Below are 18,448 nucleotides of genomic sequence, written 5' to 3' on the forward strand. Positions count from 1 at the left end.
TGAGTTGCAAAACTTTTAATGATAATGTTTGTATTATTTTTATAACATGCATAATTTCACACCTGTGGTTAATCAGCAATTATTTCAATACTTGCAAAGTCATTTGCCTCAGCATTTAGTCATAATGCACGAATCTAAGTTAATAAAATCAAAGAACAGCAACAGCTCATCTAATCCTTCTTTATATTCCTTCATGATCAGAAAGATGCATAGAAGAGTTCTTTAAAGGGCCAAAATAGATTGACATATATAAACTGTCAACTTATTTTTAAAGCAGTATGAAAGCAACACTTCTGAGAAAATATTTAAACCAAGGTCACACTTTAGAAAAACAAAATTCTTAATTCAGGCTGTCTTCGCTTTTAGCCATTTGGCATTCTGCTCCTTTTTAAACTTTGTATTGCCCAACAGAGAGTGTTTTTGCATTTGTTTTGTAGTTTTTCAGTTTGCTTTGTTGTGGTTTTTTTTTGTTTTGTTTTGTTTCATTTTGTCTTTTACTGTTTTTGGAGATGACTGAACAGTTGCGTATTCAGCTAGAGTTTTGCCTAAGATCAGTTTGTTTTTAAGATAATCTTTTGTTACATTTTTATGAACTATTGGGGAGTACTAACGATTAAGTTGGGGTTATTTCTTTAAGAACTGAATATACTGGAGATGTATTTGATAGGCAAGACTTTAGATAAGTTTTCACCAGCATTATTTCTATTAGCAAACTGAAAAATGTTACAGGCTATCAAATAATAATAAACACATTTCTTAAACACGAAGATTTTTAGAAGAAAGACCGTATTTTGTTACTGCTTCTGTAGAAGTGTTATTGTTTGACAGGATGGTAATGTGACCTTTCACTCAACTACTACTACTCCCTTAATATGAAAAAGAGACAGAATGAGCTGCAGAAGGAAAACTCCACAGTTACACTCCACAATTCCGAACATACTGAGAGACATCTCGGTTTTCGCAGTGTGCTTTCCATGCCACCCTGTGGAGACAAGTGAAATAAATGCTGGTAAGGTTAAAACATATCTTCCTTGTAATAGATACACTTCAAATCCTCTGGGAGAACAGAGTGTTTTACTGGTAAAGGGACAACAGGCTATAGATAGATTCAAGTATTGTTATTTATTAAAGGGAGGTATACACACCAAGTATGTCGCTTCCCCTCAAAGCCCTCACTAGAGAACAGGATGCTGAACGTGAAGGTTGATCTATGCATTCTACAATAGCGACTGCAAAGTGCTTTCCACATTTACTTAACTCCGAAAGTAATTTCAAGATAAGACAACGAACTGGTAGAATGTTGAGAATCTTAAAAACTCCAGAAATCCTCTAAAATAAATCGAAGAGAAGAGTTAAGATTCTAAATCAGATGAAACAGTTTGTTTCTACCTAATTCATTGTTTAGGGTCAAGTCTAAAGCTGCAACGTTCAGTTCTCAATACCATACTTCAGTCTTTGAAAATCTTCTCTCACTTCTCTCTTATCACTAGGGCAAAATAGCTGTCCTTATTTATTTATTTAATCTTTTGAAAGACAGAGTGGAGTGAGGGAAGAGGAAGGGCAGAGAGAGAGAGAGAGAATCTTAAGCAGGATCATGCCCAGTGCAGAGCCCAACACGGAGCTCCAGCCCAGGACCCTGAGATCATGACCTGAGCGAAATCAAGATTCGGAAGCTCAACCAGCTGAGCCACCCCCAGTCACCCTCCCTCTCTACACCACCCCCTTCTCCACCCCCGGACCTTAATGCTTAAACATACCATGCACGAATACCATTTGGATCCCTGACAACTCTCTTTGCACATGTTACAGCTTGAGTGATGTCGTCTTTCAGCAAAGCTGAAAAAGAGGTGGTAAGAAATGAAAACAACTGCCATAGAAATTTCATTGTAAGTTAAGCTTTAGTCAGCTTTATTCTCTTAGGAGGAGGAAAGAACATTAAAATTATTTTCCAAGAGTCCATTTATCTGTAGATGTTGGGGGAAATTTTTTCTTCATTCCATCCCGTTTGGCACGGAACAAAACATTTTGTTTCTATTTACCAAAGTCATGGGAAGCTCTGGAATTGTTAACTAATGTGACAGAAGGTTCTCTGTTCACTAGTGCCTAGTGAACAGAGAACAAGAGTTTTTTTGTTAAAAACAAAAACAACAAACAAACAAACAAACAAAAAAACACAGACTAGCAAGTTTTAAATCAGAGTCCTACTACCAGAAATCTAGCCTAAAGAAATGATTAAAAAATGTACCCAAAGATGTATGCACAAGACATTTCATAGCAATGGGGCACCTGGGTGGCTCTCTCACTGTGTCTCTGTCAAATAAATAAAATCTTTAAAAAAAAAATCATTCGACAAAAACAAAAAACAACATCACCACCACCATACATATAAAAAAGGTAAAAATGACATATATTACCAACTGTTAAAGTATGTGATGAGCATATGGCTGTTTTTTATACTAAAGTCCCGAAATTTTTATATATTTAGGACATCTCAAAATAAAAAATAAAAACAATCTTTAGAAAAGAGCCACACAACCAAATTATCCCTAAACCTCCCCAAAGAAAGTAGGAGAAATGGCATTGTTTTCAACAAAGCATCAATGTATTCATTTACGATAAATTAATAAATCATTTTAGAAGCTGGTGTACATTAGAAAACATGAACTTTTATGATATCATCAGCTATTTAATTTCTTAAGGAATTAGGAAAGGAATTTTAAAGAGTTTCTAGGCACTAAAATAAAGTTTTTCTTGGACCCTGATGAATCTTTGAAGACTTGTTCATTTGCACTGAACCTCTGTTCTCGTAAGTGTGAATAGATGATTCCTGTGTCGTCACTCAGACATCGTGTCTCTTACCGCTGCACGGTATGCCACAGGCGTTCACGGCTCCAGGCGTTTTGCCATCATTACACCAGTAGCGGCTATTGATCTGAAATATCCCATAATCGGTGCTTCTGCTTCCGGGATTGTAGTTTGTAGCCCTTGTGTTATAATCACTTTCCCATTTGGCCAAACACATCCCTGAAAAAAACGTATTTTTAGTAAGAAACATCAACACCTCATTATGTATTTCACAGACCATAATCCGTTCCATTTTGCTATTCTATTTCATTAATGACTTATTTTATAAGTAGAAAGATGTGTTTTCCTTGTAAAAAAAATATCTAAAATTTAAGGTTTTATTTTTTTAAGTAATCTCTACACCCAACATGGGGTTTGAACTTAACAACCCTGAGATCAAGAGTTGCGTGGTCCACTAACTGAGCCAGCCAGGTGCCCCCAAATATATTTTAACACTTTAGGGAGAATCCTTTTGTTAGCAGATCATTTTGTAATACTGATGAACTAGATAACATACTTTTAAAATATTAAAATAGGGGCACCTGGATGACTCAGTCAGGTAAGGGTCTGCCTTCGGCTCAGGTCATGATCCTGGGGTCCTGGGTTTGAGCCCCACATCAGGCTCCCTGCTCAGCAGGGAGTCTGCTTCTCCCTCTGCCCTTTACTGTATTCCTGCTCTCCCTCTCTCTCTTTCTCAAATAAATAAGTAAAATCTTAAAAAAAAAAAATTAAAATAGGGACGCCTGGGTGGCTCAGTGGGTTAAAGCCTCTGCCTTCGGCTCAGGTCATGATCCCGGGGTCCTGGGATCGAGCCCCGCATCAGGCTCTCTGCTCCGCGGGGAGCCTGCTTCCTCCTCTCTCTCTGCCTGCCTCTCTGCCTAGTTGTGATTTCTCTCTGTCAAATAAATAAAATATTAAAAAAATAAAAAATAAAAAAATTAAAATAGCTGTTTCTTCCATTGCCATTACCCTTCCCCTGCTCCCATCCCTCAGGCAAGATTTAGCGTAGAATGGAAAAATCAACAGAGCTGTTGAGTGGATTTTATAATTAATAGCAGATACATACATACGCTGATGGAAACATGCTTTTTATTAGGAAAAATAAGAATTTTCTGGGAGAAATAAATTTTCTTAAGATATCTAAAGGTGAATTTGGTTATCAAATCAAGAACCTGAAAAACAAGACATATAAATAGGAAAGACTATTTCATCCATCCATCCACTCGTTCATTCAAAAGTAGTTATTGAGAGGAAATTTTTGAATTCAACCTGGAAAATACAGTGATCACACTGACAAATATGAACTAAAATATAAAGTAACTTTTGCTCAGATATATCTTGAATTATGTGGAAGAGAGTGAAAAATAGTTAATAAACTATACTGAGTAAGAATAATAGGGACGCCTGAGTGGCTCAGTTGGTTAATCATCTATCTGCCTTTGGCTCAAGTCGTGATCCCAGGGTCCTGGGATGGAGTCCACATCGGCTCCTTGCTCAGCAGGGAGCCTGCTTCTCCCTCTGCCTGCTGCTCCCCCTGCTTGTGCTCTCTGCCAAATAAATAAATAAAACATTAAAAAAAAATACTAAAAGACCATTACAAGCTGCATTTCAGGGATCCTTATATAAATAGTAATCGAGGGGAAATAGTTTCTGACTGCCCTTGCACTGAGAGTTCAACATAGGGTTGCTGCTAAAAATCCAACGTCATGGCAGAGAAAAATATTTGTTGCTCTAGATTCATTACCCTCGGAACCAAGTTCCAAACAGGAAATGCCTGTCGTCAAGTACCAAGGACTTGATAGATATTCCAGGAGCTCAGACTGACCTTCCAGTCAGCCTACACGGGCCACGGAGTCTGAGGCAACTGACAAATTTTGCGGCACCCGAAGAGCACAAGGGGTCCTGCTGTCCTTAGAATGGCAGAGGCTTTTGCCCTCCCTTGCCTTCATCCCTTCATCTGGCATATCTGATTCTAAAGAAACAAGTTGATATTTTTCACCACTGTAAGTATACAGACCCTCAGAAGAAATAAAAGAAGCCCATTTACTCAAAGCCTCTTTACTACTCTTCATCCTCTATCTGTCCCACACCTGGTTAACCATTTGCAAGTAGGAAAAAGTTAACTTACAGTTGGCCAGGCTGACACCTCTATAGCCATCCAGCCCAAGTCTTTTCAGAGTCCTGGCCAGCTCACACCTTTCAAAGATCTTGCCCTGGACGGCGACGGAAAGGAAGAGAACCCCGAGAAGAAGGAGAGCCTTCATGTTGATGCGGAAGCCAGACCTCCGGGCTCACCAGGGAGAGCAGTCCTGGGTATTTAACATCTTTTAACTTCCTTCTTCTCCTAGTGGTTTGGGGTTCCACCCTTTGAGAGATGTGAAAAACAGGAACTCTTTATTGGTTCACTGACATTAAAAGCTCCTTTTTTTTTTTACATTTGAAAAGAGCTATTCTGATGTTCTAAGAATTAACCTACAGGAAACTGATGAAATGGCATTGTTTAAAGACCTGGCTAAGGAAGAAATGGGAAGTAGAACGGTTTCCAAACCAGGAACTGTCTCCTATTTTATTATGAATTTGAACAAATACAAAGAAAAAAAAAATCCTGAATGAACATTTCACACAACAGAAAAAGAGCTCCAATTTTTGATTTTGCATTCACTATGTTGTCTTTATCTTTTTCACTTAACATTGTTTTCTATACTCTTTCCCCAAAAGGACATAACATGTTACCTATGATTTTAATGGGTATAGATATAGCATACCATATTGCTCAGCCATATTTCCACTCTAAGTTTTTTGTTGCTATTATCCGTTTTGCTTATAAATCAGTGTTTTACTGTTACAGATAAGCCTCATGGCTTTTTGACAACTTTTTGACAGGGCCTAATCTTACATTGTGATCTTAGAATATAAGGGGTCATTATAAAGCAAGGGAATTTTATAATCAAACTCAAGGAGAGTAGCAGAATATGCCACCTGAAAATCTTCCCTTTTGGCATAAGGATTATTTTGAACTGAAAGCAAATGAGAAGAAGCAGATCCAGGAAAGCTCTCTGCCCTTCCCCTATATACCTGAAAACAGAACTTAGCTTTGTACAGTCATTAATCACTGACAACCCTACAGGCTTATCAGCCCCAATATAGCACCGCAGGACACCATATAACAAATTTTACTCACTAGCTGTTATCTTGCAGTGGCCACTCAATATTTATCTTCCCACGGTTTGTGGCCCTTGGAAGCCTAAAACTCTTTTCCTCTGTCTTGTCATTCTTCTAAAAATATATTGTTTTTTGGTTAAGATGGTATGTAAGCCCAAATTTTAGCCACCTTTTTGAGTCACTCATTCTTGCATTTCTCTCAAATATATATGAGATACCCATGTTAATAAACTGATTTTACTCTTGCTAATCTGTCTCTTGTTACAGAGCCCCAGCTGAAACCCTAAAAGAGTAGAAGGACAAAGAATTCCTCCTCCTGTCATTTCTAGTGATGAGGATGGGAGAGTAGAAGTCTGGAAAACTCTTCTCTCCATAGAGACTGCAGTTGACTTGCAGGGTAACTGACAACAGACCAGCAGAAGGTACGAGTTCTTACCACGGGAGCCTCCCAGATCCTGACTATTGTTTCCAGCCAAGAGAAGAGTGTAAAACTTTCTCCTTGTCCTTTCCTTTCCAAATTCATCATGGGAGGAGAATAACATTTCTAAAAAACAGGTCTCGAATCATGACACTTGTAAATTTAGCTTTGGGTACCTACAGGTTACTGATTCTTCGCCTCCCCCCAATAGTCATATTTTCCTTTGTCTGACTTCGGTTTGTCATAAGGATGATCCTTATTTGTCATAAGGATGAAAATCGTAAGATGAGACTCTTCATTTGTCTTGTTTCAGGTACTGAGAACCTGGCTTTGTAACTAATGAGAATATTCTCTGGTCTCTGCCACTTGCGCAGTGGGAGCGGGGGATGAGGGGAGTGCACTGTGTCAGGCTTACAAGGGGCCGTGGGCCCGCAGGCTAGGGGGCTGTTGCTGTCTCTGTTTTCCTTTCCTCTTTCCTGCTGGGAAAATTCCTATTCCAGTGTCACTTTTTGGTAACAAAAATTAGTGGATCTGTGAATTAAAGTGTCTCTATTGTAGGAGACAGAACTTTCTTTTCCACCTGTGACAGTGAAGATCTTTGCTTTCTTAAGCCCTCTTTGGCGTGGCTCTGCATCTCAAGAGGGCACTCTCATTTGCACTCTCTCTGTGTCCACGGTTAAGCCCTAAACGTCTTCCTGGTTTGGAGTCACAGTTGAAGTAGGTATACCTTTGAAGATTTAGACTTCTATTTCTAAAAGGATTTTTAAGAGAAGTCTCATCCTAAACACATAAACTATTAGTACCTATAGGAAGATCAGGAAAGAAAGAAAGAAGAAAGAAAGAAAGATAAAGAAAGAAAGAAATAGATACAGAAGAAAACCTTGGCTGGTATTGTAAGGGCCTATTCAGCCAGAGCAGCCCCACCCCAGTTGAACTGTCATTTTGTTGTAAAACTTGGATTGACCTTGCCCCCCCCCCCCCCCAGGGGAACTTGCTTAGAGGCAAGTCCCGGAAACCAGTCCCAAGTAACAAAGTCCAAGTACAAGGGTGGGTCAGGCCAGGTGGAGACATTCAATCAGTGGAGGCGCATACTGTCTCCTAGCTACCAAGGTAATGGGCTAGTTTCCATGGCTACTTTGGGGTGAATTGTAATTCAATTAGCCACCTCTGTATGGCCAGGCCCAACCACATGGTCTTTGCTCTATAAAAGTTAGTCTGGAAAGCAGGGAGAGGTCGTCCTCTGTAAGGGGCGACCCCGAACGGTCTGTTTGACAGTCGGTCTGATTCCTGATGTTTGGCGCGAAATAAAGCTTTGCTTGACCTTCCCTTTGTATCAATCTCGCTCCTTTAATCACGGACCCATTATTGGGGGACCCAATTTTGGGGGGACCCAACAGTATGATGGGAGAAAAACCCACACACCTCCTTTAGATTCAGAGGTAGAGATCAGACTCAGAGCAAGTGTTAAAAACCACAAATGACACTTAAGCAGGTATGAAACATGAAAATACTGATAGTCAAGAATTAGATTTGACAAAAGCACATAAGCCTTCTGCCCAAGAAGGTTTGATTTATTGTCCCTCACTCTGTAAGCAGATCCCACGAGGTCTAGGCCTTCCCATATTTCTGGCCTCCACTGCAAGAAAAAAAAAGAAATTCATCAGACTGTCCTACCCTTAATAAAAAAAGAAAAACTTCATAGTAATGACCCTCAGTTTTTGATAGTAGGCAAATATACCCCTGATTTCCTTCTTAGATAAACCCCATATCCTTTCTCAGTCCCTTGGAAATATTCATGTTACTATGTCTTTGAAATGTAAGTATCCACAGAGAAAATTGGTTAAAGCAACTCCTGAGACTGGAAAAACAGGTTTTTTTGGTTTTTTTTTTTAAATATTTTATTTATTTGACAGAGAGAGAGGTCACAAGTAGGCAGAGAGACAGGCAGAGAGAGAGGGAGAAACAGGCTCCCTGCTTGAGCAGAGAGCCCGACGTGGGGCTCGATCCCAGGACCGTGAGATCATGACCTGAGCCGAAGACAGAGGCTTAAACCTCTGAGCCACCCGGGCGCCCCAAAAACAGGTTTTTAAAAAACAATCTGGTGCTTGATATTTCTATAGGCTACTGGCCCAAAATTTAGTTCACAGCCTCCATAGAATTATCCACTAGAGACAAACAAAAATCTTAAAAGTTTTCTCCACAAAAATTGGTAAAATCTTTAGCTATCTAAGCAGTTAAACTTAACTTATTCCATCTGCCAGAAACACTGTTTAAATCGAACTATTTTTTTTTATGAGTTAAGTGTTTCATATTATTGTACTTGATATGCGGCTAAAATTTTTAAATGAAAGCTACAAGATCTCTGCATCTGTCTGGATGTTTACGTGTGGCAATGTATGCATGTCACATAATATATGGTAGTTTTCTCCCTCTGGATGGTAGGCCTAAAAACTAACTTGTGGAAGAGTTCTATTAATTGGCTTAAAGAAAATATAAGCACTAAAACAAACAAATGAGTAAATATGTGTATATATACTTACATAAACTAAGGCTAGTTAAATTAGCTTACACCATCTGTACAAATTATTTGAGATTATAAAATTATAAATTCAACCAAAGAACAAAATGTACAATAAAAAATGATTCTCTGGGATGCCTGGGTGGCTCAGTCGGTTAAGTGTCTGCCTTTGGCTCAGATCATGATCCCAGGGTCTTGGGATTGAGTCCTACGTTGGGCTCTTTGCTCAGCAGGGAGCCTGCTTCTCCCTCTGCCTGCTGCTCCCCTGCTTGTGCTCTCTCTTTCTCTCTCTGACAAAGAAATAAATAAAATCTTTAAAAAAAGGGGGGGAATATCATATCTATGTAACAAGAGAAGATATATAGTAATGAAATAATCAGAGAACTTAAAAAGAGGAGCCCTTGAGATTTAAAAATATGACCACATGGGGCACCTAGGTGACTCAATAGGTTAAGTATCCTACTCTTGATTTTGGCTCAGGTCATGATCTCAGAGTTGTGAGACTGAGCCCCTCCTTGGGCTCCATGCTCAGCAGAGTCTTCTTGAGAATTCTCTCCTCCTCCTTCTGCCCTTCCCCTTCCATGCATGTGTACTCTTTCTCTCAAATAAATAGATAAATACTTTAAAAAATATGACCACATTAATAAAACATTTAATAGAAAAATTATGAGATTTGTTTGAGAAATATTCTTGGAAATAGAATAAAAAGACTGAGATGAAAAACAGGAGAGAAAAGATGAGAAAATTAGAAAATAAAGAAATCAAACATCCAATTTATAGGAATTCTTTAAAGGAATTACAGAAGAAAAAAATATAAAATAGGGCATATGGGTGGCTCAGTCAGTTAAGCAGCTGCCTTCAGCTCAGGTCATGATTCCAGGGTCCTGCGATTGAGTCCTGCATTGGGGTCCCTGCTCCTTGGGGAACCTGCTTCTCCCTTTCCCTCTGCCTCCTCCTCCCCTACTTGCGTGCTCTCTCTCTGTCAAATAAATAAAATCTTTAAATATATATATGGGCACCTGGGTGGCTCAGTGGGTTAAGCCTCTGCCTTCGGCTCAGGTCATGGCCTCAGGCTCCTGGGATGGAGCCCAGCGGGGAAACTGCTTCCCCGCGCCCCCCACCCCCTGCTCTGCCTACTTGTGATCTCTCTCTCTCTCTCTCTGTCAAATAAATAAATAAAATCTTAAAAAATATATATATGTAATAAATGTGCGAAGCTGAGGGACATAGATATCCACATCAAAAGGCAACCAAGTGCTTGACACAGTGGTGTGGAAGAAAATTTATACCAGTGCACATCCTCATGAAATTTCAGAACAACAGGGATAAAGAGAAAATTTTAATACTTAAAGGCAGTGATCTTCAACCTATAGACCTACAGGCAGTCAAACCATCCAGCATGAGAGGAGGAAAAGATCCCCAAACATTCTCAGATGTGTTAGGAAAGAGCAAATAAGAAAAAAGATATGGGATCTAGGAAACAGGGATCAAACATAGGAGAGAGATGAAGGAAGGTACAAGACAAAAGAAGAGGTGTTGTCCAGTCCAACAGTGACAGCCTTGCAACTGGTTAAAGAGAAGCCATTTCAGATTATAGCAAGAGCGTGAATGGCTCCAGGAGTGTCGACTGGCGGGGGGCGGGGGGGGGGGACACCACACTTAGAGACGGCTTGGAATGTCTGAACCTATTGAAGGGAGTTTAACAACTTTGTCTGAGACTTGGGGTAATGATTTAATACATGAATAAGTACATGAAAACCAAGCAAACAGAAAAACAAGGCAATTATTAATACTAAGAAAAATAAAACACTTAAGAATGGAAACAAAACCAAATTAGTACCATATTATAGTCATCTGCAAGTGTTGGTGCTTGCTTGTAAAGAAGAACAACAAGGAAAGGGGGAGGGGAACCTGGGAGGCTCAGCTGGTTAAATGACTGACTGCCTTTGGTCTCAGGGTCCTGGGGTGGTGCCCCATGTCAGGCTCTCTGCTCAACAAAGAGTCTGCTTCTCCCTCTCTTTTTTTCTCTCTTTCTCAAATAAATAAAATCTTAAACAACAACAACAACAACAACAACAAGGGAAGGGAGAGTTGAGAGAGACCTAAATCTTTATCTTCTGTGGTGGAGATAAAGAGAAAATGTTTATGATTGAAAATCAAGAAATAGTAGAATAAACATGCTCTTGAGATATATGGCAGTAAATACTAGAAAAAATAAATAGCTAAGGAAGTTAAAAAGAGATTACCCTAGTGTTGGGTATTAGATGAGAAAGATGAGGGCAATTTTTCATTGAAGTTGATTATTTAATTCAATTAATTTCATTCAATTTTCATTAAATTTATAACATTTCATTTTACTCTAAAAATAAACACATATATTTTGTGATGAAAAAGTGAAATTTAAAAAGTGTATTATGTGAGAAAAAGAACTAAAAGACATACACCAAAATGTTTAACGTGGTAATTTATGAAAACCTTACAGAATTTTTATTTACTTTGTATTTTTAATTTTTTTTTTTTTTTTTGCGTATTCTAAGCTTTCTTCTTCCAGCAATTGTTACTTTTGCCATTAGCAAAATAATAAATAAACACACAGGGGTGCCTGGGTGGCTCAGTCTGCTAAGCATCTGCCTTTGGCTCAGGTCATGACCTCAAGGTCCTGGGATGGCGCCCCACAACAGGCTCCCTGTTGGGTGGGAGGAAAATTTTAAAAAAATTTTTTTTAATAAAAATAAATAAAACGTTTAAAAAAATGATTTAGCCTCAGAAAACAACAGACACTGGTAAATCAAAACTGTATTGGGTCACCAGGCTGGCTCTCTTGGAAGAGCGTATAGCTCTTGATCTTAGGGTTGTGAGTTTGAGTCCCACATTAGGGATAGAGATTACTTAAATAAATTAATTAACACTTTTAAAAAAAACCTGTTTGTATTAATGGAGGAAGACATTGCCCTGGGTTTGGTCAGAGGGTGTTAGGTAACACCAGTGAAACACCGCCATTTCCATGAAGCTGGGAAGGACCCTGGGGGACCATGAGCAGAGTAGCTGTACTCCCCTCCCTCAGCTGATGCTGTCTCTGCAGAGTCTGGCCCAGGGCTCAGAGGACCTAGTCTCATCTTTGCTGGGGCAGCATGGCTCTAAGGAGAATATGCAGGGATGGGAGAGATGGAAGGGAAGCGGCGGGGAGGTAGAGGAGGAAGAACACATCAGGCGCTCCAGGGGCAAGTGCTGAAAGGTTAAGGTGAAGTATTTTCTCATTCAATTAGTGGGGCATCATCTAGCTGCACAAGACCCTGGGCAATGGGCCCAGGAGCCCTAGCAGCTTCTCCTTGCAAGTCCAGCAGCCTAGCCACGGGGCAGCGTGACTTCCTGTGGGAACATTTCCTGCTGCAGGAGCGGGGCTTGACCCCAATCCAAAAGTGGCATTTTGAGGGCCCCTGAATCCCTGGGTCACTGGCAAATGGTAAATAATTTGGGTTTGCCTAATCTAGACCAGTGTATTTATTCCCTGGTGGCGTGGTGATCACTTTCTGTTCCTTTAGTTCTCAGTATCCCGTGATTTAAGCTCCTGCTCTTTGCAAGATCAAATAAGCAAGATAATTTCTTTCCTGGGTCTCCTGACACCATCAAAACTCTAGACATCATTTAACTTTTGCACTTAATTTACTCTATGGCCTTGCTGTTGCTGTGTTTTGAGGGAGGTAACTGATCCATACTGAGAGGAAATAATGTTTAACATACACTGGAGAATTATTTCTACTGTAGTGCGGATACTGTGCTACATGAGTCTCTAGTTCCGGGGCTCTAGCACAGACAGAGGCATGAGTTACCGAGTATGGAGCCGTCACTAGGTCTAATAAACGGGGCTGGCCTTGGAAGGTCTGCCATATATGCTACCTGCAGTTACAGAGGCAACGTGCCGTCCCTGGTATTTGCTGTGCACTCACTCTGTGCTCTGCCTCCATGCCACCATTTCTGCAATCCGCTATGCAGATCCTGAAAGAAGGGCCAGGATGTCTGGTGAAATATGGCTAAGAGCAATGAGACTCGAGGGGTGAGCGGGGCCAGACAGGGGCTTCATCCCAAAGACAGCGAGATTTAGCTCATAATCTGAAAGACAAGGGGAGACTGGTTTTGAGTATTAAACTGGAGAATAATAGGATCAAAATCTTTTGTAAAAATCACTCTAGACTGGACTCAGAGACTGTTGCTAGAGAATGGCCAGTTCATCCCAATGGCAGACAATGGTTGGGGGTGGAGACAACTGGGGGCCAAAGGTTTGAATAATCACTCGAAATAAACACTACCTGTAATTTTTACAGGGATTGTAGAGGTAGGTATAATTTCCACTTTACAGTCGAAAAAAATATGTGTCCCAGAGAATTAAAGTCCCTTGCCCAGAGAAATAGTGCTGGTGAAGGACAGAGCTGGGAGTTAGACTCAGCTCATTTCCATGGCCTTTTCAGTGTACCACTCTACCTTGTAAAAATTGAGAGGGAAAGAGAAGGAACTAAATAATAAGACCCACTTCTCATCCCTTGACGAAGTCATAAATTCTTTGACTATCCCTTGTCTAATTTTAGTTCCTGATACAGTTTTGCAAACCCATTTGTAGCTTGGCAAACCTATTTTATACATTTATTTTTAAAGTATGAGTTATCTCTGAGAAGTCGATCTAACACCTCTTAGATGCCATTGAACAGTTAGAAGCTATTTTAAAAATCAATATGTTTGGTGCGTGAACAACTAATAGAATAATTTTGGATGGCTTTTGATTCTTTGTGAATACTTTCTGAATACACTATTATTTCTTTTATCTTTAAGCTGCCAGCGCAAATACAGTTGGAACTTTGGCTGGATCTCACTTCCTTGTTTCACATTAGAAACAATTATTTTCCTTCCCACTTTGGTCAAGTTACAAAAATCTTTTCTCAATTTACACAATAATTGGGCACTCAGCATTGAGAAATTATGGTGAAATACTGAACTGGCTTTTCCAACGTGTGATAAAATCTAGTCTTATTTGCAAAGACATGTTCCCATTTTGATTTCCGCTTTCCAGAAGAGCATTCCGATTTCATTTCTTTAATCTTTGGGGTTAAGATTCTGTGTGATTTTTCATTTCTGCCAATGCCATTGAAGTTTCTTTCACGGGACTAGAAACCAATGATTTCAACCTGTAAATTAGCTCTGTAAAATCATAAAACATTGGAGAAGGAGAAAAAATTGTTGCAAATAGGAGAACGAGGTCATCTACTTGGGTTGTACTTTCCTCACCTCTTGACAAACAAACATTTATTGCTACCATTAGCAAGCAAATAAGGTAATATGCTTAACAAATTGACAATAATTTATGTGTATACATGTAATGGAAGATAATGAAATTCTTTCTTCCTTTTGGCATCACTCCAAGGTGTCTTGGATGCAGACATTCGATCTTTTCATCCCTCCATTCCCACCCCAGGTCAGCTGCCTCCCCCAGGTAGCTGGTTGCTTGCATGAAAACAGTCTGTTTCCAACACAGTCAGGTAGGAACTGCTCGCAAACTAGTGCAATTTACACATGGGTCTCACAATGACCTGACAAATGAAAAGATGATGAGGGCTATATTAGTGTCTTATGTATTGATTTTGGAAAATAGTTTCCTTGACTGTTGATTCAAAATAATTTTGCAATTAAAGAGTAACTTAGTAAATGTTACAAAAAATGTTAGAAATGTTATAAAAATATAGAATGGTAAACTCTAACCTGCTTTAAAAAACGAGTAAGGGGTGCCTTGGTGTCTCAGCCGGTTAAGCATCTGGCTCTTGATTTCAGCTCAGGTCATGATCTCCAGGTCGTGAGATTGAGCCCCCACATCAGCTCCATGTTGAGCGTGGAGCATGTTTGAGATTCTCTCTCCTTCTCCCTTTGCTCTTCCACCTGTCTGCTCATGCACACGTGTGTGCTCCCTCTCTTTTTAAAAAAGAGAAAGAAAAAGAAGAAAAAGGTAATGTTTTAACATCTAGGAACTTAAGATATTTTAAGTTTCCTCATATAAGTATACTACCTTCTAAAATAGAAAAGTTGACATACACCCACATACACGACTACTAATTTTTGTGAAAATACAATGGAAATAAAATAAATCTAAATATAGAAAAACTGCACTTAAAATATCTTTCTTATATAAGAAATGAAATCAATCTGGGACACCTGGGTGGCTCAGTTGGTTAAGCATCTGCCTTTGACTCAGGTCATGATCCCAGGATCCTGGATCAAGTCCCACATTGGGGGGGGGGGTTCTTTGCTTAGCATGGAGCCTGCTTCTCCCTCTGCCTGCTGCTCCCTCTGTTTGTGCTCGATCTCTCCCTCTCCCTCTCCAGAAAATAAATGAACAAAATCTTTAAAAAAAAAAAAGAAATGAAATGAAATCAATGCAAGTTACACTGTGCACTGTAGTGTATGAGATCTGATATAGACCCGAATGTCATGCTGGGACTACTGACAAGCCTTTCTCAGTAGTCTCCTTAACCTCGATTCTCTCCTCTCCAACCCACTCTGCACCCAGAACATGTCAGCCTTGAACTCAGAAGCCTTGGTGTTTGTAACATACATTTGTCAGTCACATGTTATCTATGACTTTGTTGTGGTTTACTGTCAAATTGTCTATATATTCACCATCATGAGCTCTTCAAGAGCTTACTTACCTGACAAGGCTTCTCCTCGCCTTTTTAGTGGGAAGCACACTTATATGTACAATATAGACATTCAACACGATTGATAAATTCACTGTGTAAAAAGTGCATTCCACCTACAATTAAGGTGTTACTCTCCTCTCTTGACCACATGTTAAAACAGGTTTTTGACATTACAAACCATGCAAGTAACACACACTTACAAATAAAAGCCAACCACAAACTACAAAAGGATGTTTTTCTTGAACATTCTAGAGAAGAATTAGAAAGGCTGGAATTTAAGAAAGAGGGGTTTTTTTTTAATCGAAAGCTGGAATAAATTAGAAATAAGACCATATGTTTGAGACATAGGATTCCTCATGTCAATGTAGGTAAAACATTTTTGAAGGTATGATTCAACACTTAAAGTTAGGGAAAAAGTCTCCACTTCATTTGCCAAAAAATTATATATTAGTAACTGAATTATGTAAGAAGTTCCTATGCAACATTTGATGATAAAATCGAATAATTTGTCCTTCAATTAATTCAATAATTAATAAGGGTTGATTGAATATCTTCTATGTAAGAGGCACTGTATCAATGCTGAGGCTAGCAGTTGATTGTTTTCTTCTACAGGACAGGCAAATCAGCAATTACAATCCAATATAATAGTTGCTTTTTAAAAAAGATTTTATTTATTTGTCAGAGAGACAGAGCACAAGCAGAGGGAGTGGCAGGTGGAGGAAGAAGGAGGCTCCCCACCGAGCAAAGAGCCTGATGTAGGACTCAATCCCACTATCCTGGGATCATGAACTGAGCCCAAGGCAGACACTTAATTGACTGAGCCACTGAGGTGTTCCTATAATAGTTGCTCTAATGTTGGTCTGTACAAAGTACTGATGGAGTGTGGAGGGGACCTAAAGTCTGTGAGGAAGAGACAGTAGTGGCTTTACAGCATTTCAGGTAAATAAGATTTAGAGGAAGAATAGGATTATGTTTGGTGGGCAGCTGGACTAGGAGACTTGTAAAAACTTTGTTTGTTTTAAGATTTTATTTACTTATTTGATAGAGAGAGTGAGAGAGCACAAGCTGGGGAGCAGTAGACAGACAGGGAGAAGCGTTTCCACTTCGATGAGGCTTCGATGAGGGGTTTGATTGCAGGCCCCTGAGATCATGACCTGAGCCAAAGGCAGACATCGAATTGACTGAGTCCCCCAGGCACCCCATGCTAGAAACTTTCAGTGCTCACTCATGTCAGGTTCTCTCTCCTTCCAGAAGAGGATCATATTTCCCCACTCTTGTAGTTAGGCAAAACTATGTAACTAATTCTATCAGTGAGCTATGGGAGGAAATGACATGTGTCACTTCTAAGCTGAAGCATTTAATTCCTAGTGCAAAACACTCCAGTACTTCTTATCTGCCTTGACAACTAGTGACATTTTATGTGTCAGAAGGTGTAGATATCTGATGGCAGAAACTTGGTCAGCCTGGGTGCCTGAATGACTTTGTGGAGCAGAGCCATTTGCTGAACCATGATAGGCATTATGACACAGACAAAAAAATAAATCATGTGTTAAGCCATTAAAGTTTTGGGATTGTTTTATTATTTCAGCATTTCAGATAGAGGTAACACAGTTAAAAATAAAAGAAAGAAGAATAGACAAATTGTCCTTCCAAAAGACTTTGTGCCCTCCAGGAAGTGGTGGGCTGTGCATAGTGACTTCCTTCCAAAGAATGCAGCATAGAAGAAGTGGGAAATGGGGGAGGTGACAGACAATTAATTTCCCAGTGGAGAAATCTAACAAATGCTACTTCAGCCAGTGGATCAAGATTAATATTAACAGTGGTAAATTCCATTGATAGCATGCATCCTAGATATGATGTGAAAATGGTACATTCCATCTGCAGTCTTCCTCCCCAAAATACATAAACCTAGACCTATCATGAGAAAAACATCAGATAAATCATTGTCAATTAAGGGTCATTCTATCAAACAACTGAAAAAATTCAGTTTTTATCAATTCATACTCTTAGGGGGACCATAGACAGATTGAGTACTCATCAAAACTGTCTAGGTCATCAAAAACAAGGAAAGTTTGAGAAATTATTATAGCGAAAAGGAACCAAAAGAGACATAACAACTATATGTAATGTAGTATCCCTCATGGGATCCTGGAACCGAAAAAGGGACATTTGGTAAAAACTAAGGAAATCTGAATAAAGAATGAACTTTAGTTAATAGTAACTTATCACTCTTAGTTCATTAATTATAAAAAAAATGAACCATACTGATGTAAGATGTTAGTAATAGGGGAAAGTGGGCATGGGGTATACTGAAACTATCTGTACTATCTTGTAGTTTTTACCTAAATCTCCAACTATTCTAATTTTCTTTTTTTTAAATAAGAAGATGTAAGAGAGAGCATCGTGTGTTCTGGAAATTCCTTTTAAAGTGAGGAATGGAGGGGCACCTGGGTGGCTCCATGGGTTAAGCCTCTGCCTTCGGCTCGGGTCGTGGTCTCAGGGTCCTGGGATCGAGCCCCACATCAGGCTCTCTGCTCAGTGGGGAGCCTGCTTCCCCCCCACCCCCAGCCTGCCTCTCTGCCTACTTGTGATCTCTCTCTGTCAAATAAATAAATAAAATCTTAAAAAAAAAAAAAGGATTGGAGATGAAGAGTTTGGGTAGGTAAGTAAAAGATCTTTTATGCTTTTCAAGGATTTGACTTTTAAATTGTATAGGCTGGGTGACTAATCTCTAGAAAATCTATGGATAAGTTTCAGGGCTATTACAAAACCTCTGAAATTTCATGAAATTATGTTGTCTATATGTATGTTCTTCTTAGAAGGCAG

At 39.4% G+C, this 18,448-nt stretch overlaps 1 protein-coding gene and 1 long non-coding RNA gene across 3 annotated transcripts in view; one reads left to right on the forward strand and one right to left on the reverse strand.

The window, feature by feature from the left end:
- Positions 1-5,155, reverse strand: LYZ (lysozyme). The gene is made up of 4 exons (XM_046012971.1): positions 4,973-5,155; positions 2,860-3,024; positions 1,758-1,836; positions 1-982 (listed from the first exon to the last, which is right to left on the reverse strand). Exons 1-4 carry the CDS (start codon positions 5,106-5,108, stop codon positions 916-918), a joined length of 447 nt encoding a protein of 148 aa, XP_045868927.1. The 5' UTR covers positions 5,109-5,155; the 3' UTR covers positions 1-915.
- LOC123947031 overlaps positions 5,029-18,448 on the forward strand; it is a 24,869-nt gene continuing 11,449 nt past the window's right edge. Inside the window, exons 1-2 of one of the 2 annotated variants that reach the window (XR_006819690.1) lie at positions 5,029-5,157; positions 6,274-6,428. This is a non-coding gene — a long non-coding RNA (uncharacterized LOC123947031). Of the gene's footprint in view, positions 5,158-6,273; positions 6,552-18,448 lie in introns of those variants that run through there. The other variant, XR_006819691.1, reaches the window with a different exon arrangement.

Source organism: Meles meles, chromosome 7, assembly GCF_922984935.1.
Source record: "Meles meles chromosome 7, mMelMel3.1 paternal haplotype, whole genome shotgun sequence".
NCBI classification, from domain to species: domain Eukaryota; kingdom Metazoa; phylum Chordata; class Mammalia; order Carnivora; family Mustelidae; genus Meles; species Meles meles.

What these genes read in the sequence shown, in the direction of transcription:
- LYZ (XM_046012971.1), bottom strand. Translation starts at nt 5,108, where the DNA reads ATGAAGGCTCTCCTTCTTCTCGGGGTTCTCTTCCTTTCCGTCGCCGTC. An exon ending in AGGTGTCAGCCTGGCCAACT is followed by an intron (nt 3,025 to 4,972) that starts GTAAGTTAACTT and finishes CGTTTTTTTCAG; the next exon opens with GGATGTGTTTGGCCAAATGG. An exon ending in CCAAATGGTATTCGTGCATG is followed by an intron (nt 983 to 1,757) that starts GTATGTTTAAGC and finishes TTGTCTCCACAG; the next exon opens with GGTGGCATGGAAAGCACACT.